The sequence below is a fragment of the Pristiophorus japonicus genome, chromosome Y, assembly GCF_044704955.1.
Source record: "Pristiophorus japonicus isolate sPriJap1 chromosome Y, sPriJap1.hap1, whole genome shotgun sequence".
Lineage (NCBI taxonomy): Eukaryota > Metazoa > Chordata > Chondrichthyes > Pristiophoridae > Pristiophorus > Pristiophorus japonicus.
This window is the reverse complement of record NC_092011.1, coordinates 38,834,437-38,861,475: the sequence shown is the minus strand read 5'-3', so window position 1 is coordinate 38,861,475 and position 27,039 is coordinate 38,834,437. Positions and strand designations below refer to the sequence as shown.

The 27,039-nt window shown below is 55.3% G+C and overlaps 1 protein-coding gene across 1 annotated transcript in view; it reads left to right on the top strand.

The window, feature by feature from the left end:
• The window catches only part of LOC139241095 (zinc finger E-box-binding homeobox 2-like), a 133,794-nt gene that overhangs the window by 94,332 nt on the left and 12,423 nt on the right, over positions 1–27,039 (top strand). The window contains exons 2-6 of the mRNA XM_070869784.1: positions 1,674–1,841; positions 7,635–7,849; positions 15,732–15,840; positions 20,149–21,686; positions 25,944–26,124. Coding sequence (XP_070725885.1) covers positions 1,674–1,841; positions 7,635–7,849; positions 15,732–15,840; positions 20,149–21,686; positions 25,944–26,124 — 2,211 coding nt within the window. The remainder of the gene's footprint in view (positions 1–1,673; positions 1,842–7,634; positions 7,850–15,731; positions 15,841–20,148; positions 21,687–25,943; positions 26,125–27,039) is intronic.

Below are 27,039 nucleotides of genomic sequence, written 5' to 3'. Positions count from 1 at the left end.
GAGAAACTTCTTCACTCAGAGAATTGTGAACCTGTGAAATTCTCTACCACAGAAAGTTGTTGGGGCCAGTTCGTTGAGATATATTCAAAAGGGAGTTAGATGTGGCCCTTACGGCTAAAGTGATCAAGGGGTATGGAGAGAAAGCAGGAATGGGGTACTGAAGTTGCATGATCAGCCATGATCATATTGAATGGTGGTGCAGGCTCGAAGGACCGAATGGCCTGCTCCTGCACCTATTTTCTATGTTTCTATCCTTTCGTAAATATGGAAACCAAAACTGCACGCAGTACTCCAGGTGTGGCCTCACCAATACCCTGTATAACTGTAGCAAGACTTCCCTGCTTTTATACTCCATCCCCCTTTGCAATAAAGGCCAACATTCCTGATCCACTTCCTGTTCAGTTTGTATTTAATAATTTTCTGGGCTTGAAGTCGTAACAGTGTTCACACTGCGCCAAGCTCCCACCGGAATCTCCGCTCTCGAACACACTGCTGACAACACAGGGCTGCAGAGTGAATTCAGAGCTTCAGTCCATTGTGGGGGCGGGCTTACCCATGGACCTGACAGGGGACTCACCCGGTTGATACACATCATAACCAGTTTGTGACGGGGCCTCGGCTTAATGTCTCATCCAAAAGACGGCCCCTCCGACAGTACGGCGCTCCCTCAGTACTGCCCCTCCGACAGCACAGTATGGCGCTCCCTCAGTACTGCCCCTCCGACAGTACGGTGCTCCCTCAGTACTGCCCCTCTGACAGTGCGGCGCTCCCTCAGTACCGCCCCTCCGACAGTGCGGCGCTCCCTCAGTACTGCCCCTCCAACAGTGCCGCGCTCCCTCAGTACTGCCCCTCCGACAGTGCGGCGCTCCCTCAGTACTGCCCCTCCGACAGTGCGGTGCTCCCTCAGTACTGCCCCTCCGACAGTGCGGCGCTCCCTCAGTACTGCCCTTCCGACAGTGCGGCACTCCCTCAGTACCGCCCCTCTGACAGTGCAGCGCTCCCTCAGTACTGCACCTCCGACAGTGCGGCGCTCCCTCAGTACTGCCCCTCCGACAGTGCGGCGTCCCTCAGTACTGCCCCTCCGACAGTGCGGCACTCCCTCAGTACTGCCCCTCCGACAGTGCGGCGCTCCCTCAGTACTGCCCCTCCGACAGTACGGCGCTCCCGCAGTACTGCCCCTCCGACAGCGCAGTACGGCGCTCCCTCAGTACTGCCCCTCCGACAGTGCGGCACTCCCTCAGTACTGCCCCTCCGACAGTACGGCGCTCCCGCAGTACTGCCCCTCCGACAGCGCAGTACGGCGCTCCCTCAGTAGTGCCCCTCTGACAGCGCGGCGCTCCCTCAGTACTGCCCCTCCGACAGTACGGCGCTCCCGCAGTACTGCCCCTCCGACAGCGCAGTACAGCGCTCCCTCGGTACTGGCACTGGGTGGTGTCGGCCCGGATTATGGGACTCGAGTTCTCTTGGAGTGGGGGCTTGAGCCCACAAACCTGTGACTGAGAGGCGAGAGGGCGACCCACAGATGGGGCAAGAGCGGGGGCGAGGGGGAATGGGACTAATTGTAAAGCTCTCTCCTCGAGCCAGCACATGCTCGACGGGCGGAATGAGCTCATTCTGTGCTGCGAGATTGCCAGATGTGATGAACTGACCCCTGGCTGTTACCCCATTCGCAGGTCTCACTGAGGGAGGCTGTCTTCGTGAAGAAGAAAGTATGAAGACGGAAATCTTCAACCCCATTGAAGAGGCTGATCACTACCAGCTCACTGACACGGGAACCTACGCCCAGTCGACGGAGTCCGTTGTACAGTACAAGAGGCCATTTCTGGACAAGCATGGACAAGGTATTACATCGCTGTTCTTCAATATGTCCGACATCCAGTTCTGGAAGGGTAGAAATTTTCCCCAATCGAATATCGGGGAAGACCGAAGCCATTGTTCTTGGTCCCCGCCACAAACTGCGTTCCCCAGCCCCCGACTCCCTCCCTCTCCCCAACTCCTGTCTGAGGCTGAACCAGACTGTTCGCCACCTGGGTGTTATATCTGACCCTGAAATGAGCTTCCGGCCACATATCCCACAGCATAACTCAAACCCGCCTGTTTCCACCCTCCGTAACATCGCCCGTCTCCGCCCCCTGCCTCAGCTCATCCGCTGCTGAAACCCTCATCTGTAATTTGTTACCTCCAGACTTGACTATTGCAACGCACTCCTGGCCGGCCTCCCACATTCTACCCGACGTAAACTAGAGGTGATCCAAAACTCGGCTGCCCCTGTGTCCTAACTCGCACTGAGTCCCGCTCACCCATCACCCCCTGTGCTCGCTGACCCCGTGTCCTAACTCACACCGAGTCCCGCTCACCCATCACCCCCTGTGCTCACTGCCACCGTGTCCTAACTCACACCCAGTCCCACTCACCCATCACCCCCTGTGCTCACTGCCACCGTGTCCTAACTCACACCCAGTCCCACTCACCCATCACCCCCTGTGCTCACTGCCCCCGTGTCCTAACTCGCACTGAGTCCCACTCACCCATCACCCCCTGTGCTCGCTGACCCCGTGTCCTAACTCGCACCGAGTCCCACTCACCCATCACCCCCTGTGCTCACTGACCCCGTGTCCTAACTCGCATCGAGTCCCACTCACCCATCACCCCCGTGCTCACTGACCCCGTGTCCTAACTCGCACCGAGTCCCGCTCACCCATCACCCCCTGCGCTCACTGACCCCGTGTCCTAACTCGCACCCAGTCCCACTCACCCATCACCCCCTGTGCTCGCTGACCCCGTGTCCTAACTCGCACCGAGTCCCACTCACCCATCACCCCCTGTGCTCACTGACCCCGTGTCCTAACTCGCATCGAGTCCCACTCACCCATCACCCCCTGTGCTCACTGACCCCGTGTCCTAACTCACACCCAGTCCCGCTCACCCATCACCCCCTGTGCTCACTGACCCCGTGTCCTAACTCGCACCGAGTCCCGCTCACCCATCACCCCCTGTGCTCGCTGACCCCGTGTCCTAACTCGCACCCAGTCCCACTCACCCATCACCCCCTGTGCTCGCTGACCCCGTGTCCTAACTCGCACCGAGTCCCACTCACCCATCACCCCCTGTGCTCGCTGACCCCGTGTCCTAACTCGCACCGAGTCCCACTCACCCATCACCCCCTGTGCTCACTGACCCCGTGTCCTAACTCGCATCGAGTCCCACTCACCCATCACCCCCGTGCTCACTGACCCCGTGTCCTAACTCGCACCCAGTCCCACTCACCCATCACCCCCTGTGCTCACTGACCCCGTGTCCTAACTCGCACCGAGTCCCACTCACCCATCACCCCCTGTGCTCGCTGACCTACATTGGCTCCCGGTTAAGCAACGCCTCGATTTCAAAATTCTCATCCTTGTTTACCAATCCCTCCATGGCCTCCTCGCTCCCTCCCTATCTCTGTAACCTCCGCCAGCTCCTACTCCGCTCCCTATCTCTGTAACCTCCTCCAGCCCCTACACTCCTCCCTATCTCTGTAACCCCTTCCAGCCCTACATCCCTCCCTATCTCTGTAACCTCCTCCAGCCCCTACACCCCTCCCTATCTCTGTAACCCCTTCCAGCCCTACATCCCTCCCTATCTCTGTAACCTCCAGCCCCTACACCTCTCCCTATCTCTATAACCTCCTCTATCACCTACATCCCTTCCGATCTCTGTAACCTCCTAAATCCCCTACACCCCTCCCTATCTCTGTTAACTCCTCCAGCCCCTGAAACCCTCCCTATCTCTGTAACCTCCTTCAGCCCCTACACCCCTCCCTATCTCTGTAACCTCCTCCAGCCTCGACACCCCTCCCTATCTCTGTAACCCCCTCCAGCCCCTACACCCCTCCCTATCTCTGTAACCCCCTCCAGACCCTACACCCCTCCCTATCTCTGTAACCCCCTCCAGCCCCTACATCCTCCCTATCTCTGTAACCCCCTAAAGCCCCTATATGCCTCCCTATCTCTGTAACCTCCTCCAGCCCCTATTTCCCTCCCTATCTCTGTAATCCCTCCAGCCCCACAACCCCCCGAGATGTCTGCACTCCTCAAATTCTGCCCTCCTGACCATCCCTGATTATAATCGCTCCACCATCGGTGGCCGTGCCTTCTGTTGCCTGGGCCCCAAGCTCTGGAGGCAGTGATGGAGTTCGTCATCAATGTCTGTCCAGTAATGGTGACCAGTTTCAGATAGATGCTGGGGAGAGGGATGGAGTCAATGGCTAGGGAACCTGGTTTGAATCACCACCAGGGCCGGATAAACCCATCGGCTCTCCATCTCAGGCCCTCACATTTGATCGGCCCTCGACTTTAGGCCCTAATTGTTTTCTCATTAACTCTAAATCTTTGTCACAAGGTTGGTTATGTACTATTTTATATAACTGCCATGTACAGTAGACACCTCAAGTCGCTGGAGAAATACCACCAACGATGTCTCCACAAGATCCTGCAAATCCCCCGGGAGGACAGACGCACCAACGTTAGCGTCCTCGACCAGGCCAACACCCCCAGCATCGAAGCACTGACCACACTCGACCAGCTCCGCTGGGCAGGGCCACATTGTCCGCATGCCCCCGACACGAGACTCCCAAAGCAAGCGCTCTACTCGGAACTCCTTCACGGGCAAACGGGCCAAAGGTGGGCAGAGGAAACGTTACAAGGGACCACCCTCAAAGCCCTCCCTGATATAAAGTGCAACATCCCCACCGACACCTGGGAGTCCCCGGCCCAAAGACCAGTCCGCCCTAAGTGGAGGAAGTGCATCCGGGAGGGCGCTGAGCACCTCGAGTCTCGTCGCCGAGAGCGTGCAGAAACCAAGCGCAGGCAGCGGAAGGAGCGTGCGGCAAACCAGTCCCACCCTCCCCTTCCCTCAACGTCTGTCTGTCCCACCTGTGACAGGGACTGTGGTTCTCGTATTGGACTGTTCAGCCACCTAAGGACTCGTGTTTAGAGTGGAAGCAAGTCTTCCTCGATTCCGAGGGACTGCCTATGATGGTGATGATATAGACTCTTTTTTTTAATGTACATAGCTTTTATTTTTGTTGGTTGTTACATTGGGTAAATATACAATTCTATTTGTTTGATGATTTTATGAATTGTACGCAATGTATAGTACAGGTATAACGTCCGAAATCTGGAATCCCCGGGACGGATTCCGTTCCGGTTTTTGGACAATTTCAGTGTTCCAGATTGGGGACATTACACCTGTACATATATCGACCCTTCCCTACAATAAGCCCTCCGTCCTGCACACCCTTAATGCAGCTCCAATCGCCACGCGCGGGTTTGCAAAGCGGACTTGAGACTGAAGCGGTGTTTGCGTTTGTCGCTGTCTCATAGAAACATAGAAAATAGGTGCAGGAGTAGGCCATTCGGCCCTTCGAGCCTGCACCACCATTCAATATGATCATGGCTGATCATTCCCTCAGTACCCCATTCCTGCTTTCTCTCCATACCCCGTGATCCCTTTAGCCGTAAGGGCCACATCTAACTCCCTTTTGAATATATCTAACGAACTGGCATCAACAACTTTCTGTGGTAGAGAATTCCACAGGTTCACAATTCTCTGGGTGAAGAAGTTTCTCCTCATCTCGGTCCTAAATGGCTTACCCCTTATCCTTAGACTGTGACCCCTGGTTCTGGACTTCTCCAACATTGGAAACATTCTTCCTGCATCTAACCTGTCCAGTCCCGTCAGAATTTTATATGTTTCTATGAGATCCCCTCTCATTCTTCTAAACTCCAGTGAATCTAAGCCCAGTCGATCCAGTCTTTCTTCATATGTCAGTCCTGCCATCCCGGGAATCAGTCTGGTGAACCTTCGCTGCACTCCCTCAATAGCAAGAATGTCCTTCCTCAGATTAGGAGACCAAAATACTCACGGTGTGGTCTCACCAAGGCTTTGTACAACTGTAGCAACACCTCCCTGCCCCGTACTCAAATCCCCTCGCTATGAAGGCCAACATACCATTTGCCTTCTTCACCGCCTGCTGTACCTGCATGCCAACCTTCAATGACTGATGTACCATGACACCCAGGTCTCGTTGCACCTCCCCTTTTCCTAATCTGTCACCATTCAGATAATAATCTGCCTTCCTGTTGTTGCCAGCAAAGTGGATAACCTCACATTTATCCACATTATACTGCATCTGCCATGCATTTGCCCACTCACCTAACCTGTCCAAGTCACCCTGTAGCTTCCTAGCATGCTCCTCTATCTCAACACCATATTCCCGCTGTCTCCCCAGACTCCTTGATGCCTTTTGTGTCTAGAAATCTATCTATCTCCCTCTTAAATATATTCAGTGACTGGCCTCCACAGCCTCCTGTGGTAGAGAATTCCACAGGTTCACCTCCCTCGGAGTGAAAACATTTCTCCTCATCTCGATCCTAAATTTCCTACCCCGTATCCTGAGACTGTGTGAGCCCTTGTTCTAGACTTCCCAGACCCGGGGAAAACATCCTCCCTGCATCCAGTCTGTCCAACCCCGTCAGAATTTTATACCTTTCAATGAGGTCCCCTCTCATTCTTCTAAACTCCAGTGAATACAGGCCCAGTCGACCCAATCTCTCCTCATACGGCAGTCCTGCCCTCCCAGGAATCAGTCTGGTGAACCTTCGCTGCACTCCCTCTACGGCAAGTATATCCTTCCTTAGGTAAGGAGACCAAAACTGCTCACAATACTCCAGGTGTGGTCTCACCAAGGCCCAGTATAACTGCAGTAAGACATCCTTGCTCCTGTACTCAAACCCTCTTGCAATGAAGGCCAACGTACCATTTGCCTTCCTAACTGCTTGCTGCACCTGCGTGTTTCCAATGACTGGTGTACAGGGACACCCAGGTCCCTCTGTACATCCACACTTCCCAAGCCATCACCCTTTCAATAATACTTTGTCCTTGTGTTTTCCCGACCAAAGTGGATAACTTCACACATTTATCCACATTATACTGCATCTGCCATGTGTTTGCCCACTCACTCAACCTATCTCAATCGTCCTGCGTCCTTCTCACAACTCACAATCCCACCTAGTTTTGTGTCATCAGCAAACTTGGAAATAGTACACTTGGTTCCCTCATCCAAATCATTTCATCACCATCATATGCGCTCCCTCGAAGCGAGGATGACTTGCTTCCACGCTGAAAAGGGATGAGTTCACAGGTGTTTCAATGAAGGAGCTAATATTCCAGATCCCGAACTACATCCTGAAGGGTGGAAGATGCCTGTGGGTGGATTGTTTTAACGTGGGGTGACCGTTGCACACCAGCCACCACACGGGCTTGACAGAGCGAGGTCTTGGTCCAGGGGCAAGGGTTAACCAGGACGACTGGAGACCAGCTCTGCTGCATGGACCCAGTGCGCACACATATCGCACAGTGTGGGCTGGCCCCGTGCTGCCCCCTGGGGCCCTCGGCTCTTCTGGGCCCCCGAACACTCGCCTCTCCTGAGCCCCGAGCTCACGCCTCCCCTGGGCCCCAATCACATCCCTCCAAATCGTTTATATAGACTGTAAATAGCTGGGGCCCCAGCACTGATCCCTGTGGTACCCCACTAGTCACTGCCCGCCTCCCTGAAAAAGACCCGTTTATTGCTACTCTTTGTTTCCCGTCAGTGTTGAGGTTTGGGACTCCTGATGCCTTTGCCCAGCTGCTGACATGCCCGTACTGCGAGCGAGGATACAAGAGGCTGAGCGCACTGAAGGAGCACATCATTAACCGCCACGAGAGGACAGAGGAGAGCTTTGTCTGCGCGCTGTGCGGATACTCGTTCAGCCAACGCGGGCAACTGGATCGTCACACGGCCCTGCATAATCGCAGCCTGGAGCTGGTGAGAGACTCGCTGACCCCCCAGATCACAGGGGCACACAGAGACACGGGGCACTGGGGGAACTGTGCACGGGGGATATAGGACCCCTGGATCACAGGGGCACGCAGAGACACGGGGCACTGGGGGAACTGTACACAGGGGGGATATAGGACCCCTGGATCACAGGGGCATGCAGAGACACAGGGCACTGGGGGAACTGTGCACAGGGGGGATATAGGACCCCTGGATCACAGGGGCACGCAGAGACACGGGGCACTGGGGGAACTGTGCACGGGGGATATAGGACCCCTGGATCACAGGGGCACGCAGAGACACGGGGCACTGGGGGAACTGTACACAGGGGGGATATAGGACCCCTGGATCACAGGGGCATGCAGAGACACAGGGCACTGGGGGAACTGTACACAGGGGGGATATAGGACCCCTGGATCACAGGGGCACGCAGAGACACAGGGCACTGGGGGAACTGTACACAGGGGGGATATAGGACCCCTGGATCACAGGGGCACGCAGAGACACGGGGCACTGGGGGAACTGTACACAGGGGGATATAGGACCCCTGGATCACAGGGGCACGCAGAGACACGGGGCACTGGGGGAATTGTACACAGGGGGGATATAGGACCCCTGGATCACAGGGGCACGCAGAGACACGGGGCACTGGGGGAACTGTGCACAGGGGGGATATAGGACCCCTGGATCACAGGGGCACGCAGAGACACGGGGCACTGGGGGAACTGTACACAGGGGGGATATAGGACCCCTGGATCACAGGGGCACACAGAGACACGGGGCACTGGGGGAACTGTACACAGGGGGGATATAGGACCCCTGGATCGCAGGGGCACGCAGAGACACGGGGCACTGGGGGAACTGTGCACAGGGGGGGATATAGGACCCCTGGATCACAGGGGCACACAGAGACACGGGGCACTGGGGGAACTGTGCACAGGGGGGATATAGGACCCCTGGATCACAGGGGCACGCAGAGACACGGGGCACTGAGGGAACTGTACACAGGGGGGATATAGGACCCCTGGATCACAGGGGCACGCAGAGACACAGGGCACTGGGGGAACTGTACACAGGGGGGATATAGGACCCCTGGATCACAGGGGCACGCAGAGACACAGGGCACTGGGGGAACTGTGCACAGGGGGGATATAGAACCCCTGGATCACAGGGGCACGCAGAGACACAGGGCACTGGGGGAACTGTGCACAGGGGGGGATATAGGACCACTGGATCACAGGGGCACGCAGAGACACGGGGCACTGGGGGAACTGTACACAGGGGGATATAGGACCCCTGGATCACAGGGGCACGCAGAGACACAGGGCACTGGGGGAACTGTACACAGGGGGGATATAGGACCCCTGGATCACAGGGGCACGCAGAGACACAGGGCACTGGGGGAACTGTGCACAAGGGGGGATATGGAACCCCTGGATCACAGGGGCCGCAGAGATACGGGGCACTGGGGGAACTGTGCACAGGGGGGGATATAGAACCCCTGGATCACAGGGGCCGCAGAGATACGGGGCACTGGGGGAACTGTGCACAGGGGGGATATAGAATCCCTGGATCATAGGGGCCGCAGAGATACGGGGCACTGGGGGAACTGTGCACAGGGGGGGATATAGAACCCCTGGATCACAGGGGCCGCAGAGACACGGGCACTGGGGGAACTGTGCACAGGGGGGAATATACAATCCCTGGATCACAGGGGCATGCAGAGACATGGGGCACTGGGGGAACTGTACACAGGGAGTGGGGGAGTTGTTAGAGAGGGAACCGGATAGATCTTTGGTAAGGAGAGAGGGTGGGGGGGGGGTGGGTGAGGGAGAGGGGGAGAGAGAGAGAGGGAGGGAGAGGTAGAGGGAGGGGGAGAGAGGGAGTGAGAGAGAGAGAGAGCGGGGGGAGAGAGAGGGAGGGGGAGAGAGGGGGGGAGAGAGAGAGAGGGGGGAGAGAGAGACAGAGGGGAAGAGAGGGAGAGGGTGAGAGAGAGGGAGAGGGAGGGGGAGGGAGAGAGAGGGAGAGAGGGAGAGAGGAAGCGAGAGGGAGGGGGGTGGAGAGGGAGGGGAGAGAGAAGGAAGGGGAGAGAGAAGGAAGGGGAGGGAGGGAGGGGGAGAGAGGGAGGGGTGAGAGAGGGAGGGGGAGAGGGGGTGAGAGAGAGGGAGGGGTAGGGAGAGGGGGAGAGAGAGAGGGAGGGATAGGGAGAGGGGGAGAGAGAGAGGGAGGAGCGCAGGGAAAGAGAGAGAGGGAGTGAGAGAGAGAGAGAGGGGGAGAGAGAGAGGGGGTGGGAGAGAGGGAGAGAGAGAGACACTGGGAGAGAGAGAGGGAAATGTGGAGAACAAAAAGTTGTAATTAAATAGCTCCATTAAAATAGTGAAATATCTAAAGGTGCTTCACAGGAGTATAATCAGATACAAAATTTGACCCCGAGCCACATAAGTACAAATTAGGGACAGGTGACCAAAAACTGAGTCAAAGTGGGAGGTTTTAAGGAGCGTCCTAAAGGAGGAGAGAGAGGTAGAGAGGTTTAGGGAGGGAGTTCCAGAGCTTGGGGCCCAGGCAACAGAAGGCACGGCCACCGATGGTGGAGCGATTATAATCAGGGATGGTCAGGAGGGCAGAATTAGAGGAGTGCAGAGATCTCGGGGGGTTGTGGGGCTGGAGGGGGTTACAGAGATAGGGAGGGTTGTGGGGCTGGAGGGGGTTACAGAGATAGGGAGGGGTGTAGGAGCTGGAGGAGGTTACAGAGATAGGGAGGGGTGTAGAGGCTGGAGAAGGTTACAGAGATAGGGAGGGGTGTAGAGGCTGGAGGAGGTTACAGAGATAGGGAGGGTGTAGGGGCTGGAGGAGGTTACAGAGATAGGGAGGAGTGTAGGGGCTGCAGGAGGTTACAGAGATAGGGAGGGGTGTAGGGGCTGGAAGAGGTTATAGAGATAGGGAGGAGTGTAGAGGCTGGAGGAGGTTACAGAGATAGGGAGGGGTGTAGGGGCTGGAGGAGGTTACAGAGATAGGGAGGGGTGTAGAGGCTGGAGGAGGTTACAGAGATAGTGAGGGGTGTAGGGGCTGGAGGAGGTTACAGAGATATGGAGGGGTGTAGGGGCTGGAAGAGGTTACAGAGATCGGGAGGGGTGTAGAGGCTGGAGGAGGTTACAGAGATAGGGAGGGGTGTAGGAGCTGGAGGAGGTTACAGAGATAGGGAGGGTGTAGGGGCTGGAGGAGGTTACAGAGATAGGGAGGGGTGTAGGGACTGGAGGAGGTTACAGAGATAGGGAGGGGTGTAAGGGCTGGAGGAGGTTACAGAGATAGGGAGGGGCGAGGGCCACGGAGGGAATTGAACACAAGGATGGAGAATTTGGAAATCGAGGCGTTGCTTAACCAGGAGCCAATGTAGGTCAGCGAGCACAGGGGGTGGTGGGTGAGTGGGACTGGGTGCGAGTTAGGACACGGGATCAGTGAGCACAGGGGGTGATGGGTGAGTGGGACTGGGTGCGAGTTAGGACACGGGGTCAGTGAGCACAGGGGGTGATGGGTGAGTGGGACTCGGTGCGAGTTAGGACACGGGGTCATTGAGCACAGGGGGTGATGGGTGAGTGGGACTGGGTGCGAGTTAGGACACGGGGTCAGTGAGCACAGGGGGTGATGGGTGAGTGGGACTGGGTGCGAGTTAGGACACGGGGTCAGTGAGCACAGGGGGTGATGGGTGAGTGGGACTGGGTGTGAGTTAGGACACGGGGTCAGTGAGCACAGGGGGTGATGGGTGAGTGGGACTCGGTGCGAGTTAGGACACGGGGTCAGTGAGCACAGGGGGTGATGGGTGAGTGGGACTGGGTGTGAGTTAGGACACGGGGTCAGTGAGCACAGGGGGTGATGGGTGAGTGGGACTGGGTGTGAGTTTGGACATGGGGTCAGTGAGCACAGGGGGTGATGGGTGAGTGGGACTGGGTGCGAGTTAGGACACGGGGTCAGCGAGCACAGGGGGTGATGGGTGAGTGGGACTCGGTGCGAGTTAGGACACGGGGTCAGCGAGCACAGGGGGTGATGGGTGAGTGGGACTGGGTGTGAGTTAGGACACGGGGGCAGTGAGCACAGGGGGTGATGGGTAAGTGGGACTTGGTGCGAGTTAGGACACGGGGTCAGTGAGCACAGGGGGTGATGGGTGAGTGGGACTCGGTGCGAATTAGGACACGGGGTCAGTGAGCACAGGGGGTGATGGGTGAGTGGGACTGGGTGCGAGTTAGGACACGGGGTCAGCGAGCACAGGGGGTGATGGGTGAGCGGGACTCGGTGCGAGTTAGGACACGGGATCAGTGAGCACAGGGGGTGATGGGTGAGCGGGCATCGGTGTGAGTTAGGACACGGGGCAGTGATCACAGGGGTGATGGGTGAGCGGGAATGTGTGCGAGTTAGGACATGGGGCAGTGAGCACAGGCGGTGATGGGTGAGTGGGATTGGGTGTGAGTTAGGACACGGGGTTAGTGAGCACAGGGGGTGATGGGTGAGTGGGACTCGGTGCGAGTTAGGACACGGGGTCAGCGAGCACAGGGGGTGATGGGTGAGTGGGACTCGGTGTGAGTTAGGACAGGGGGTCAGTGAGCACAGGGGGTGATGGGTGAGTGGGACTCGGTGTGAGTTAGGACAGGGGGTCAGTGAGCACAGGGGGTGATGGGTGAGTGGGACTCGGTGTGAGTTAGGACATGGGGGCAGCCGAGTTTTGTATCACCTCTAGTTTATGTCGGGTAGAATGTGGGACGGGTTGGTGGTAGATGGGTCAAGTCAGCCTGGATCGCGTGACGTTACTGGCCGAGTGGCTGTATTGTGACGATCACGAAGTCCAACACCGCCTCCAGTGCGCCAGTGCAGCCTTCGGTCGCCTGAGGAAAAGAGTGTTTGAAGACCAGGCCCTCAAATCCGCCACCAAGTTCATGGTTGACAGGGCTGTAGTGATACCCGCCCTCCTGTATGGCTCAGAGACATGGACCATGTACAGTAGACACCTCAAGTTGCTGGAGAAATACCACCAACGCTGTCTCCGCAAGATCCTGCAAATCCCCTGGGAGGACAGACGCACCAACGTTAGCGTCCTCGACCAGGCCCAACATCCCCAGCATCGAAGCACTGACCACACTCGACCAGCTCCGCTGGGCAGGGCCACATTGTCCGCATGGCCCCCAAACACGAGACTCCCAAAGCAAGCGCTCTACTTGGAACTCCTTCACGGGCAAACGAGCCAAAGGTGGGCAGAGGAAACGTTACAAGGGACCACCCTCAAAGCCTCCCTGATAAAGTGCAACATCCCCACCCACACCTGGGAGTCCCTGGCCCAAAGACCAGTCCGCCCTAAGTGGAGGGAGTGCATCCGGGAGGGCGCTGAGCACCTCGAGTCTCGTCGCCGAGAGCGTGCAGAAACCAAGCGCAGGCAGCGGAAGGAGCGTGCGGCAAACCAGTCCCACCCTCCCCTTCCCTCAACGTCTATCTGTCCCACCTGTGACAGGGACTGTGGTTCCCCATATTGGGCTGTTCAGCCACCTAAGGACTCGTGTTTAGAGTGGAAGCAAGTCTTTCTCGATTCCGAGGGACATTCTCAGAAGTGTGAGACACCAAGGCGAAATGGTTCAGCACAGGAAAGGGGAATATGTTAGATCCTCATCCAAAGAAATGATACAAGCCTCTCCTGGAGGCTTGATGAGTCACGAGCTTTGGATGATTTGAAATGAGGTCATTGAAAGTCCGGCGGATTCTGTTATTTTGCTCGGTATGTGGGTTTGTGAGTGAGAAGCAGTCTTATCCCACAGGAACCTTTGGTACTTTATATACCTTGTGTGTCAGACCAGCTTCCTGTGGCCACATCGGGTAATGAGAGGCTGGTCACAGAGTAACGTCTCAATTTCAAACTCCTAACGTCAAATAATTGGGGCAGTCGGCAATCAACCTTCAATTATCTTTGTGCCTTTGTGTGGCCGCAAATTACAGCGTGGGATTCCTGGTGACGGAGGAGCGAGGCAGAGAGAGAGAGAGAGAGTGAGAGGAGACAGAGAGAGAGAAGTGGAGAGACAGAGAGAGAGAGAGAGAGAGGGGGGGAGAGAGAGAGAGCGGGGGAGAGAGAGAGAGAGAGAGGGGGGGGGAGAGAGACAGACAGAGAGAGAGACAGAGAGAGAGAGGGAGAGAGAGGAAGAGACAGAGACAGAGAGAGAGGGGGAGAGTGATACAGAGAGGGGGAGAGAGAGAGAGAGAGAGAGATAGAGAGGGGGGAGCGAGAGAGACAGGCAGACAGACAGAGAGAGAGGAAGAGACAGAGACAGAGAGAGAGGGGGAGAGAGAGACAGAGAGGAAGAGAGAGAGAGAGAGAGAGAGAGGGGGGAGCGAGAGAGACAAGCAGGCAGACAGAGAGAGAGAGATAAATCAGTCCGAACACACATTGATGAACAGTCTCTTACAACAAAAATTTGTTGCATGAAACACAAAAGGATAGTATGCAGGTACAGCAAGTGATCAGGAAGGCCAATGGTATCTTGGCCTTTATTGCAAAGGGGATGGAGTATAAAAGCAGGGAAGTCTTGCTCCAGTTATACAGGGTATTGGTGAGGCCACACCTGGAGTACTGCGTGCAGTTTTGGTCTCCTTATTTACGAAAAGATATACTTGCTTTGGAGGCAGTTCAGAGAAGGTTCACTCGGTTGATTCCGGAGATGAGGGGGTTGACTTATGAGGAAAAGTTGAGTAGGTTGGGCCTCTACTCATTGGAGTTCAGAAGAATGAGAGGTGATCTTATCGAAACGTATAAGGTTATGAGGGGGCTCGACAAGGTGGATGCAGAGAGGATGTTCCCACTGATGGGGGAGACTAGAACTAGGGGGCATGGTCTTAGAATAAGGGGCCGCCCATTTAAAACTGAGATGAGGAGGAATTTCTTCTCTCAGAGGGTTGTAAATCTGTGGAATTCTCTGCCCCAGAGAGCTGTGGAGGCTGGGTCATTGAATATATTTAAGGTGGAGATAGACAGATTTTTGAGCGATAAGGGAGTGAAGGGTTATGGGGAGCGGGCGGGGAAGTGGAGCTGAGTCCATGATCGGATCAGCCATGGTCGTATTAAATGGCGGAGCAGGTTCGAGGGGCCGAATGGCCAACTCCTGCTCCTATTTCTTATGTTCTTATAAATAAAAACGTACATTTATAAACCACCTTTGACATGGTGAAACGTCCTGAGTCTAATTTGACTCTGAGCCGCAAAGAGATATTAGGAGCAGGTGACCACAAGCTTGGTCAAGGAGGGAGGTTTTAAGGAGCGTCTTAAAGGAGGAACGAGATAGAGAGAGGTTTAGGGAGGGAGTTCCAGAGCTTGGGGCCCAGGCAACAGAAGGCACGGCCACCGATGGTGGAGCGACGGAAATCGGAAATTGAAGGAGCGCAGAGATCTCGGGGGTTTGTGGAGCTGGAGGAGGTTACAGAGATAGGGACGGTTGTAGGGACTGGAGGAGGTTACAGAGATAGGGAGGGTTGTAGGGGCTGGAGGAGGTTACAGAGATAGGGAGGGGTGTAGGGGGCTGGAGGAGGTTACAGAGATAGGGAGGGGTGTAGGGACTGGAGGAGGTTACAGAGATAGGGAGGGGTGTAGGGGCTGGAGGAGGTTACAGAGATAGGGAGGGGTGTAGGGACTGGAGGAGGTTACAGAGATAGGGAGGGGTGTAGGGGCTGGAGGAGGTTACAGAGATAGGGAGGGGTGTAGGGACTGGAGGAGGTTACAGAGATACGGAGGGAGGGGGAGCGATTTGTCAGAAAAGGATAGGAATATTAAGTCTGGAACATTGCTGGACCGGGAACGCAGGAATGTATATTACTCACTGTCTCTTCTTGTTGTGATGCCTCACAGGGTCAAACAGCCGGCGAGAGTGCTGTGGACCGGAAGTTCAAGTGCATGGAATGTGGAAAAGCTTTCAAGTATAAACACCACCTCAAGGAACACATACGCATACATAGCGGTAAGTCCATCAGTACTGTCCCTCCGACAGTGCGGCTCTCCCTCAGTACTGCCCCTCCGACAGTGCGGCACTCCCTCAGTACCACCCCTCCGACAGTGCGGCACTCCCTCAGTACTGCCCCTCCGACAGTGCGGCACTCCCTCAGTACTGCCCCTCCGACAGTGCGGCATTCCCTCAGTATCGCCCCTCCGACAGTACGGCACTCCCTCAGTACCGCCCCTCTGACAGTGTGGCACTCCCTCAGTACTGCCCCTCCGACAGTGCGGCACTCCCTCAGTACCGCCCCTCCGACAGTGCGGCACTCCCTCAGTACTGCCCCTCCGACAGTGCAGCCGAGAGTATAGGCCCATTCTACATAATCTCTCATCCCCGGAATCAACCGAGTGAACCTTCTCTGAACTGCCTCCAAAGCAAGTATATCCTTTCGTAAATATGGAAACCTAAACTGCACGCAGTACTCCAGGTGTGGCCTCACCAATACCCTGTATAACTGGAGCAAGACTTCCCTGCTTTTATACTCCATCCCCTTTGCAATAAAGACCAAGATACCATTGGCCTTCCTGATCACTTGCTGTACCTGCATACTAACCTTTTGTGTTTCATGCACAAGTACCCCCAGGTCCCGCTGTACTGCGGCATTTTTGTAATCTCTCCCCCATTTAAATAATAATTTGCATTTTTATTCTTCCTACCAAAGTGGATAACCTCACATTTTCCAACATTATTCTGCATCTGTCAAATTTTTGCCCACTCACTTAGTCTGTCTATATCCCTTTGCAGATTTTTTGTGTCCACCTCACAATTTGCTTTCCCATCCATCTTTGTATCATCAGCAAACTTGGCTACATTACACTCGGTCCCTTCATCCAAATCATTAATATAGATTGTAAATAGATGAGGCCCCAGCACTGATCCCTGTGGCACCCCCCAGTTACTGTTTGCCAACTCGAGAATGACCCATTTATCCCGACTCTCTGTTCTCTGTTAGTTAGCCAATCCTCTATCCATGCTAATATATTACCCCCAACCCCGTGAACTTTTATCTTGTGCAGTAACCTTTTATGTGGCACCTTGTCAAATGCCTTCTGGAAATCCAAATACACCACATCTACTGGTTCCCCTTTATCCATCTTGTTCGTTACACCCTCAAAGAACTCCAGCAAATTTGTCAAACGTGATTTCCCTTTCATAAATCCATGCTGACTCTGCCTGACTGAATATTTAAATGGAGAAAGATTGCAAAGTGCCGCAGTACAGCGGGACCTGGGGGTCCTTGTGCATGAATCACAAAAGGTTCGTATGCAGGTACAGCAAGTGATCAGGAAGGCCAATGATATCTTGGCCTTTATTGCAAAGGGGATGGAGTATAAAAGCAGGGAAGTCTTGCTCCAGTTATACAGGGTATTGGTGAGCCCACACCTGGAGTACTGCGTGCAGTTTTGGTTTCCGTATTTACGAAAGGATATACTTGCTTTGGAGGCAGTTCAGAGAAGGTTCACTCGGTTGATTCCGGGGATGAGGGGGTTGACTTATGAGGAAAGGTTGAGTAGGTTGGGCCTCTACTCATTGGAATTCAGAAGAATGAGAGGTGATCTTATCGAAACGTATAAGATTATGAGGGGGCTCGACAAGGTGGATGCAGAGAGGATGTTTCCACTGATGGGGGAGACTAGAACTAGGGGGCATGGTCTTAGAATAAGGGGCCGCCCATTTAAAACTGAGATGAGGAGGAATTTCTTCTCTCAGAGGGTTGTAAATCTGTGGAATTCTCTGCCCCAGAGAGCTGTGGGGGCTGGGACATTGAATATATTTAAGGTGGAGATAGACAGTTTCTTAAACAATCGAATTATCATCATCATCATAGGCAGTCCCTCGGAATCGAGGAAGACTTGCTTCCACTCTTAACATGAGTCCTTAGATGGCTGAACAGACCAATACGGGGAACCACAGTCCCTGTCACAGGTGGGACAGACAGTGGTTGAGGGAAGGGGAGCGTGGGACTGGTTTGCCGCACGCTCCTTCCGCTGCCTGCGCTTGGTTTCTGCACGCTCTCGGCGACGAGACTCGAGGTGCTCAGCGCCCTCCCGGATGCACTCCCTCCACTTAGGGCGGACTGGTCTTTGGGCCAGGGACTCCCAGGTGTCGGTGGGGATGTTGCACTTTATCAGGGAGGCTTTGAGGGTGGTCCCTTGTAATGTTTCCTCTGCCCACCTTTGGCTCGTTTGCCCGTAAAGGAGTTCCGAGTAGAGCGCTCGCTTTGGGGAGTCTCGTGTCTGGGGGCATGCGGACAATGTGGCCCTGCCCAGCGGAGCTGGTCGAGTGTGGTCAGTGCTTCGATGCTGGGGATGTTGGCCTGGTCGAGGACGCTAACGTTGGTGCGTCTGTCCTCCCAGGGGATTTGTAGGATCTTGCGGAGGCTGCGTTGGTGGTATTTCTCCAGCAACTTTTATGTGGCACCTTATCGAATGCATTCTGGAAATCCAAATACATGGCATCTACTGCCTCCCACTTTATCCACCCTGCTCATTACATCCTCAAAGAACTCCAGCAAATTTGTCAAACATGATTTCCCTTTCATAAAACCATGCTTGTCCGCGTAATTGTGTTGGGGAAATTGATGGGATTGAAGGCCGATAAATCCCCAGGGCCTGATGGACTGCATCCCAGAGTACTTAAGGAGGTGGCCTTGGAAATAGTGGATGCGTTGACAGTCATTTTCCAACATTCCATTGACTCTGGATCAGTTCCTATCGAGTGGAGGGTAGCCAATGTAACCCCACTTTTTAAAAAAGGAGGGAGAGAGAAAACAGGGAATTATAGACCGGTCAGCCTGACATCGGTAGTGGGTAAAATGATGGAATCAATTATTAAGGATGTCATAGCAGCGCATTTGGAAAGAGGTGACATGATAGGTCCAAGTCAGCATGGATTTGTGAAAGGGAGATCATGCTTGACAAATCTTCTGGAATTTTTTGAGGATGTTTCCAGTAAAGTGGACAAAGGAGAACCAGTTGATGTGGTGTATTTAGACTTTCAGAAGGCTTTCGACAAGGTCCCACACAAGAGATTAATGTGCAAAGTTAAAGCACATGGGATTGGGGGTAGTGTGCTGACGTGGATTGAGAACTGGTTGTCAGACAGGAAGCAAAGAGTAGGAGTAAATGGGCACTTTTCAGAATGGCAGGCAGTGACTAGTGGGGTACCGCAAGGTTCTGTGCTGGGGCCCTAGCTGTTTACACTGCACATTAATGATTTAGACGAGGGGATTAAATGTAGTATCTCAAAATTTGCGGATGACACTAAGTTGGGTGGCAGTGTGAGCTGCGAGGAGGATGCTGTGAGGCTGCAGAGTGACTTGGATAGGTTAGGTGAGTGGGCAAATGAATGGCAGATGAAGTATAATGTGGATAAATGTGAGGTTATCCACTTTGGTGGTAAAAACAGAGAGACAGACTATTATTTGAATGGTGACAGATTAGGAAAAGGGGAGGTGCAACGAGACCTGGGTGTCATGGTACATCAGTCATTGAAGGTTGGCATGCAGGTACAGCAGGCGGTTAAGAAAGAAAATGGCATGTTGGCCTTCATAGCGAGGGGATTTGAGTACAGGGGCAGGGAGATGTTGCTACAGTTGTACAGGGCCTTGGTGAGGCCACACCTGGAGTATTGTGTACAGTTTTGGTCTCCTAATCTGAGGAAGGACGTTCTTGCTGTTGAGGGAGTGCAGCGAAGGTTCACCAGACTGATTCCCGGGATGGCGGGACTGACCTATCAAGAAAGACTGGATCAACTGGGCTTGTATTCACTGGAGTTCAGAAGAATGAGAGGGGACCTCATAGAAACATATAAAATTCTGACGGGATTGGACAGGTTAGATGCAGGAAGAATGTTCCCAATGTTGGGGAAGTCCAGAACCAGGGGTCACACAGTCTGAGGATAAGGGGTAAGCCATTTAGGACCGAGATGAGGAGAAACTTCTTCACCCAGAGAGTGGTGAACCTGTGGAATTCTCTACCACAGAAAGTTGTTGAGGCCAATTCACTAAATATATTCAAAAGGGAGTTAGATGAGGTCCTTACTACTCGGGGGATCAAGGGGTATGGCGAGAAAGCAGGAAGGGGGTACTGAAGTTGCATGTTCAGCCATGAACTCATTGAATAGCGGTGCAGGCTCGAAGGGCCGAATGGCCTACTCCTGCACCTATTTTCTATGTTTCTATGTTTCGATGTAAGCTGACATTTTCCCACCTTTGTGCTCCATCGTGGTTGGTCTAAAACTGAGTGTTTTTTTTCCCCCTTCCCCTCACAGGGGAGAAACCGTACGAATGCTCGAACTGCAAGAAGAGGTTTTCGCACTCGGGCTCCTACAGCTCGCACATCAGCAACCGCAAGTGCGTCAGCGTGGTTCTGGCGCCCAGGATCGCCGGCGGGGCGGAGGAGGAGGAGGGGGGAGGCGGGCTGAGATCCGCGCCCTTGCCCTCGCTGTCCGGCGCGCTCCCGTTGACTGTCGGCGTGCCCGGGTGCCGTACCTCGCTGCCGGGGATCAAGCAGGAGCCTTTCGACCACCGCGACCTCGGGGGCCCGGGCCCGACCCTCGACCCCGGCCGCCATTGTGCCCCCACCGCCGCCGCCGCCCTGCTCGACCCCGGCCACCTCCTGTCCCTCAACGGCCTCCTCCAGAGCCAGATGCGCTACCTCCGGGACGCGGAGCTGCCGGCTTCCGCCGGCGACACCGATGGCGTTGACGTGGCCCGCCGGCTGCTGGGGCTGGTGGGCGACCTGTTCGCGGGCGGGCGGGGGTCGGCGGGGGTCAAGCAGGAGGGCAGCGCGGGATTCAGGGCGCTGATGGGCGAGGGGCGGCGGGAAATCGAGGCCGCCGGCCCGCGCCGCCCCGCCTCCAGCTCGCTCCTCGAGCGCGCACCGCGACGCTGCGCTGACGCGCCGTCGGGCGAGGCGGGGGTGGGGCAGGGGGCGGGCTGGCTCTCCCGGGTGCTGTTGCCGTTCTCGGGCTGGGGGGACGAGGCCGGCCTGGCGCACTCCGCCGGCTACCCCTGCCGCGAGTGTCGCTGCGCCTTCGGCAACCGCGCCTCGCTGCGGCTGCACGACTGCCGGGCGCGGCAGAGGCGGTGGACGGCGGGGGCGGCGGAGGAGGAGGAGGACACAGCAGCGGCCGCGGCCTCCGACGCCCAGCGGGGCTCGCCGTTCGCCGCAGGGGGCGGGCGCTGCCCGGCCACCCCAGCCCGCCCCACCGGCATCGTGGCTCCGCAGGAGTTCACGGAGCGCGCGCGCCCGCGCCCCGAGCACGGCACGACTCCTCCCCGGGCCGCGGACGGCAAGGTCGGGCGCGCCCCCTTCCCGCCCCGCCGCGCTTCCCCCTCGCCGCTGAACCTCTCCTCCTCCTCCTCCTCCTCCTCCACCTCCTCCTCCTCCTCCTCCTCCTCCACCTCCTCCTCCCTGTGCGAGGACGCGCAGTCGGAGCCTCTGGACCTGTCGCTGCCGAGGCGCGGTGGGCTCCGGAGGTCGAGGGCGGGCGAACGCGCGGCTGGGGAGGGGTGGCGCAAGGAGGCCGGACCCGCCTCCCCCCCGGGACTCGCGCCCCGCTACCCGCCGGCACCTGCCGTCGCCGCCGTCCCCTTGGACAGCGAGATGTTTGCCTTCCACGGGCTGGTCAACGAGGCACTGTACCCTGCCTTCCCCTCGCCCAGCCCCTTCTTCCACGCCATAGCCGGTCTGCAGCCCTACCACGCCTCCGCGGCCATCCGCTTCCCCCAGGAGCTGGGCTACGCCTACGTGACGGACGAAGATATTCGGCAACAGCGGCGGCACCGGCACAAGCAGATGATGCTGGTAAAGAAACGAGGCGCTCGGACTAAATGCCTGGGGTGGGGAGGGGGGTTGCGAATGGCACAGATTGGGCTCGTGTTGCCTCGAGGGTAGAAAATTCAGGGGCGATCGGATCGGGGTTCAATAGAGTCATCATCAGCATCGTAGATAGCCCCTCGAAAACGAGGAAACATAGAAACATAGAAAATGGGAGCAGGAGTAGGCCATTTGGCCCTTCGAGTCTGCACCACCATTCATAAGAACATAAGAACATAAGAATTAGGAACAGGAGTAGGCCATCTAGCCCCTCGAGCCTGCTCCGCCACTCAACAAGATCATGGCTGATCTGGCCGTGGACTCAGCTCCACTTACCCGCCCGCTCCCCGTAACCCTTAATTCCCTTATTGGTTAAAAATCTATCTATCTGTGACTTGAATACATTCGATGAGCTAGCCTCAACTGCTTCCTTGGGCAGAGAATTCCACAGATTCACAACCCTCTGGGAGAAGAAATTCCTTCTCAACTCGGTTTTAAATTGGCTCCCCCGTATTTTGAGGCTGTGCCCCCTAGTTCTAGTCTCCCCGACCAGTGGAAACAACCTCTCTGCCTCTATCTTGTCTATCCCTTTCATTATTTTAAATGTTTCTCTTAGATCACCCCTCATCCTTCTGAACTCCAACGAGTAAAGACCCAGTCTACTCAATCCATCATCATAAGGTAACCCCCTCATCTCCGGAATCAGCCGAGTGAATCGTCTCTGTACCCCCTCCAAAGCTAGTATATCCTTCCTTAAGTAAGGTGACCAAAACTGCACGCAGTACTCCAGGTGCGGCCTCACCAATACCCTGTACAGTTGCAGCAGGACCTCCCTGCTTTTGTACTCCATTCAATATGATCATGGCTGATCCTCTATCTCAACACCATGTTCCTGCTTTCTCCCCATACCCCTTGATGCCTTTTGTGTCTAGAAATCTATCTATCTCCCTCTTAAATATATTCAGTGACTTGGCCTCCACAGCCTTCTGTGGTAGAGAATTCCACAGGTTCACCTCCCTCTGAGTGAAAACATTTCTCCTCATCTCGCTCCTAAATTTCCTCCCCCGTATCCTGAGACTGTGAGCCCTTGTTCTAGACTTCCCAGCCCCGGGGAAACATCCTCCCCACATCCAGTCTGTCCAACTCCGTCAGAATTTTATACCTTTCAATGAGATCCCCTCTCATTCTTCTAAACTCCAGTGAATACAGGCCCCGTCGACCCAATCTCTCCTCATACGACAGTCCTGACCTCCCAGGAATCAGTCTGGTGAACCTTCGCTGCACTCCCTCTATGGCAAGTATATCCTTCCTTAGGTAAGGAGACCAAAACTGCTCACAATACTCCAGGTGTGGTCTCACCAAGGCCCTGTATAACTGGAGTAAGACATCCTCGCTCCTGTACTCAAACCCTCTCGCAATGAAGGACAACATACCATTGGCCTCCCTAACTGCTTGCTGCACCTGCGTGTTTGCTTACAATGACTGGTGTACAAGGACACCCAGGTCCCTCTGTACATCCACACTTCACAAGCCATCACCATTTAAATAATACTTTGTCCTTGTGTTTTCCCGACCAAAGTGGATTACTTCACACATTTATCCACGTTATACTGCATCTGCCATGTGTTTGCCCACTCACTCAACCTATCTCAATCGCCTTGCAGTGTCTTTGCATCCTCCTCACAACTCACAATCCCACCTAGTTTTGTGTCATCAGCAAACTTGGAAATATTACATTTGGTTCCCTCATCCAAAGCATATATATACATATATATTGTGAATAGCTGGGGCCCCAGCACTGATCCCTGTGGTACCGCACTAGTCACTGCCCGCCACCCTGAAAAAGGCCCGTTTATTCCTACTCTCTGTTTCCTGTTAGTTAACCAATTTTCAATCCATGCCAATATATTACCCCAATCCTATGTGCTTTAATTTTGCAGAATAACCTCTTATGTGGGTCTTTATCAAAGGCCTTCTGAAAATCCAAATACACTACCTCTACTGGTTCTCCCTTATCTATTCTATCAGTTACATCCTCAAAAAACTCCAGTAGGTTTGTCAAACATGATTTTCCTTTCAGAAATCCACGTTGACTTTGTATAATCCCATTGATATTATCTAAGTGTGCTGTTATCACATCCTTTATAATAGACTCCAGCATTTTCCCTACTACTGATATCTTCCTTACGGCTTCACAACACACAGACTTTACAAGTTGGCTCTTAACACTGGAACTTATCAGGTGACTCAACACCTGACACCTTTATTGTATTCACAGCAATGGCTGCATTACCACGGTTGTCCACTAAGTGGAGCTCAATATTACACTTCTCCCTCCTTAATGAAGAAGTAATTACTACAAACTAATCATCGGTACATAACCTGCATGGTTATACATAACAAAAAGGGATAGGGAGGGGTGTAGGGGCTGGAGAGGGTTACAGAGATAGGGAGGGATGTAGGGGGTTGGAGGAGGTTACAGAGATAGGGAGGGGTGTAGGGGGCTGAAGGAGGTTACAGAGATAGGGAGGGGTGTAGGGGGCTGGAGGAGGTTACAGAGATAGGGAGGGGTGTAGGGGGCTGGAGGAGGTTTTAGAGATAGGGAGGGGTGTAGGGGGCTGGAGGAGGTTACAGAGATAGGGAGGGGTGTAGGGGCTGGAGGAGGTTACAGAGATAGGGAGGGGTGTAGGGGCTGGAGGAGATTACAGAGATAGGGAGGGGTATAGGGGCTGGAGAGGGTTACAGAGATAGGCAGGTGTGCAGGGGCTGGAGAGGGTTACAGAGATAGGGAGGGGTGCAGGGGCTGGAGGAGGTTACAGAGATAGGGAAGGATTTAGGGGGCTGGAGGAGTTTACAGAGATAGTGAGGGGTGTAGGGGCTGGAGAGAGTTACAGAGATACGGAGGAGTGTGGGGGCTGGAGGAGGTTACAGAGATAGTGAGGGGTGTAGGGGCTGGAGGAGGTTACAGAGATAGGGAGGGGTGTAGGGGCTGGAGGAGGTTACAGAGATAGGGAGGGGTGTAGGGGCTGGAGGAGGTTACAGAGATAGGGAGGGGTGTAGGGGCTGGAGGAGGTTACAGAGATAGTGAGGAGTGTAGGGGCTGGAGGAGGTTACAGAGATAGGGAGGGGTGTAGGGGCTGGAGGAGGTTACAGAGATAGGGAGGGGTGTAGGGGCTGGAGGAGGTTACAGAGATAGGGAGGGGTGTAGGGGCTGGAGGAGGTTACAGAGATAGGGAGGGGTGTAGGGGCTGGAGGAGGTTGCAGAGATAGTGAGGAGTGTAGGGGCTGGAGGGGGTTACAGAGATAGGGAGGGGTGTAGGGGCTGGAGGGGGTTACAGAGATAGGGAGGGGTGTAGGGGCTGGAGGTGGTTACAGAGATAGGGAGGGATGGGCTGGAGGAGGTTACAGAGATAGGGAGGGGTGTAGGGGCTGGAGGAGGTTACAGAGATAGTGAGGGGTGTAGGGGCTGGAGGGGGTTACAGAGATAGGGAGGGGTGTAGGGGCTGGAGGGGGTTACAGAGATAGGGAGGGGTGTAGGGGCTGGAGGAGGTTACAGAGATAGTGAGGGGTGTAGGGGCTGGAGGAGGTTACAGAGATAGGGAGGGGTGTAGGGGCTGGAGGAGGTTGCAGAGATAGTGAGGGGTGTAGGGGCTGGAGGGGGTTACAGAGATAGGGAGGGGTGTAGGGGCTGGAGGAGGTTACAGAGATAGGGAGGGGTGTAGGGGCTGGAGGAGGTTACAGAGATAGGGAGGGGTGTAGGAGCTGGAGGAGGTTACAGAGATAGGGAGGGGTGTCGGGGCTGGAGGAGGTTACAGAGATAGGGAGGGGTGTAGGGGCTGGAGGAGGTTACAGAGATAGGGAGGGGTGTAGGGGCTGGAGGAGGTTACAGAGATAGGGAGGGGTGTAGGGGGCTGGAGGAGGTTACAGAGATAGGGAGGGGTGTAGGGGGCTGGAGGAGGTTACAGAGATAGGGAGGGGTGTAGGAGGCTGGAGGAGGTTACAGAGATAGGGAGGGTGTAGGGGCTGGAGGAGGTTACAGAGATACTGGTTGGTGAGATTGACCCGGGGATGATGGGGTGTCGGAGGAGGGGAGGGGGGGGTTGATCGAAGACCAGCGGGTTGGGGGCCGGGGGGGGGGGAAGATGCGGAGCTGGGAGAGTTTGGAAGTGTGAGACCTTCCCATCCCCCCCACCCAATGGGAAGCCCCTGTGTGTTCTCTCCTCTCACACTCTGGTGCGTTGACAGGGGGACCTCCTGGCCGGATGTATGCCACACTACCTGGGGGCGGAGGAGGGGAGCGAACTCGACCTGGGGCTGGCCAGGAAGAGGCTGAGGAAAAGCGAGAGCGGCCTGTACCCCTGCGATCAGTGCGAGAAAAACTTCCAGAAGAGCAGCTCCCTGCTTCGACACAAGTACGAGCACACAGGTGAGCGAGGACCCCAACCGGCAGAATCTCTCAACAGAATCGCTGAGTCACACCCCACAGCAGGCGGCCATTGGGTCCATCGTGTCCTGTGCCCGCTCTGTGAGAGAGTGATCCACTCAGTCCCACTCCCCCCCGCTCTGTCTGTCTGTCTACCCAACGCTGCTTCTACCCAACGCCAACTCTACCCAACGCCAACTGTACCCAACACCAACTCTACCCAACGCCAACTCTACCCAACGCCAACTCTACCCAACGCCAACTCTACCCAACGCCAACTCTACCCAACGCCAACTGTACCCAACGCCATCTCTACCCAACGCCAACTCTACCCAACGCCAACTCTACCCAACGCCAACTCTACCCAACACCAACTCTACCCAACGCCAACTCTACCCAACGCCAAATCTACCCAACGCCAACTGTACCCAACGCCAACTCTACCCAACGCCAACTCTACCCAACGCCAACTCTACCCAACGCCAACTCTACCCAACGCCAACTCTACCCAACGCCAACTCTACCCAACGCCAACTCTACCCAACGTCAACTGTACCCAACGCCAACTCTACCCAACGCCAACACTACCCAACGCCAACTCTACCCAACGTCAACTGTACCCAACGCCAACTCTACCCAACGCCAACTCTACCCAACGCCAACTCTACCCAACGCCAACTCTACCCAACGCCAACTGTACCCAACGCCAACTCTACCCAACGCCAACTCTACCCAACGTCAACTGTACCCAACGCCAACTCTACCCAACGCCAACTGTACCCAACGCCAACTCTACCCAATGCCAACTCTACCCAACTCCAACTCTACCCAACGCCAACTCTACCCAACGCCAACTCTACCCAACGTCAACTTTACCCAACGCCAACTCTACCCAACGCCAACTCTACCCAACGCCAA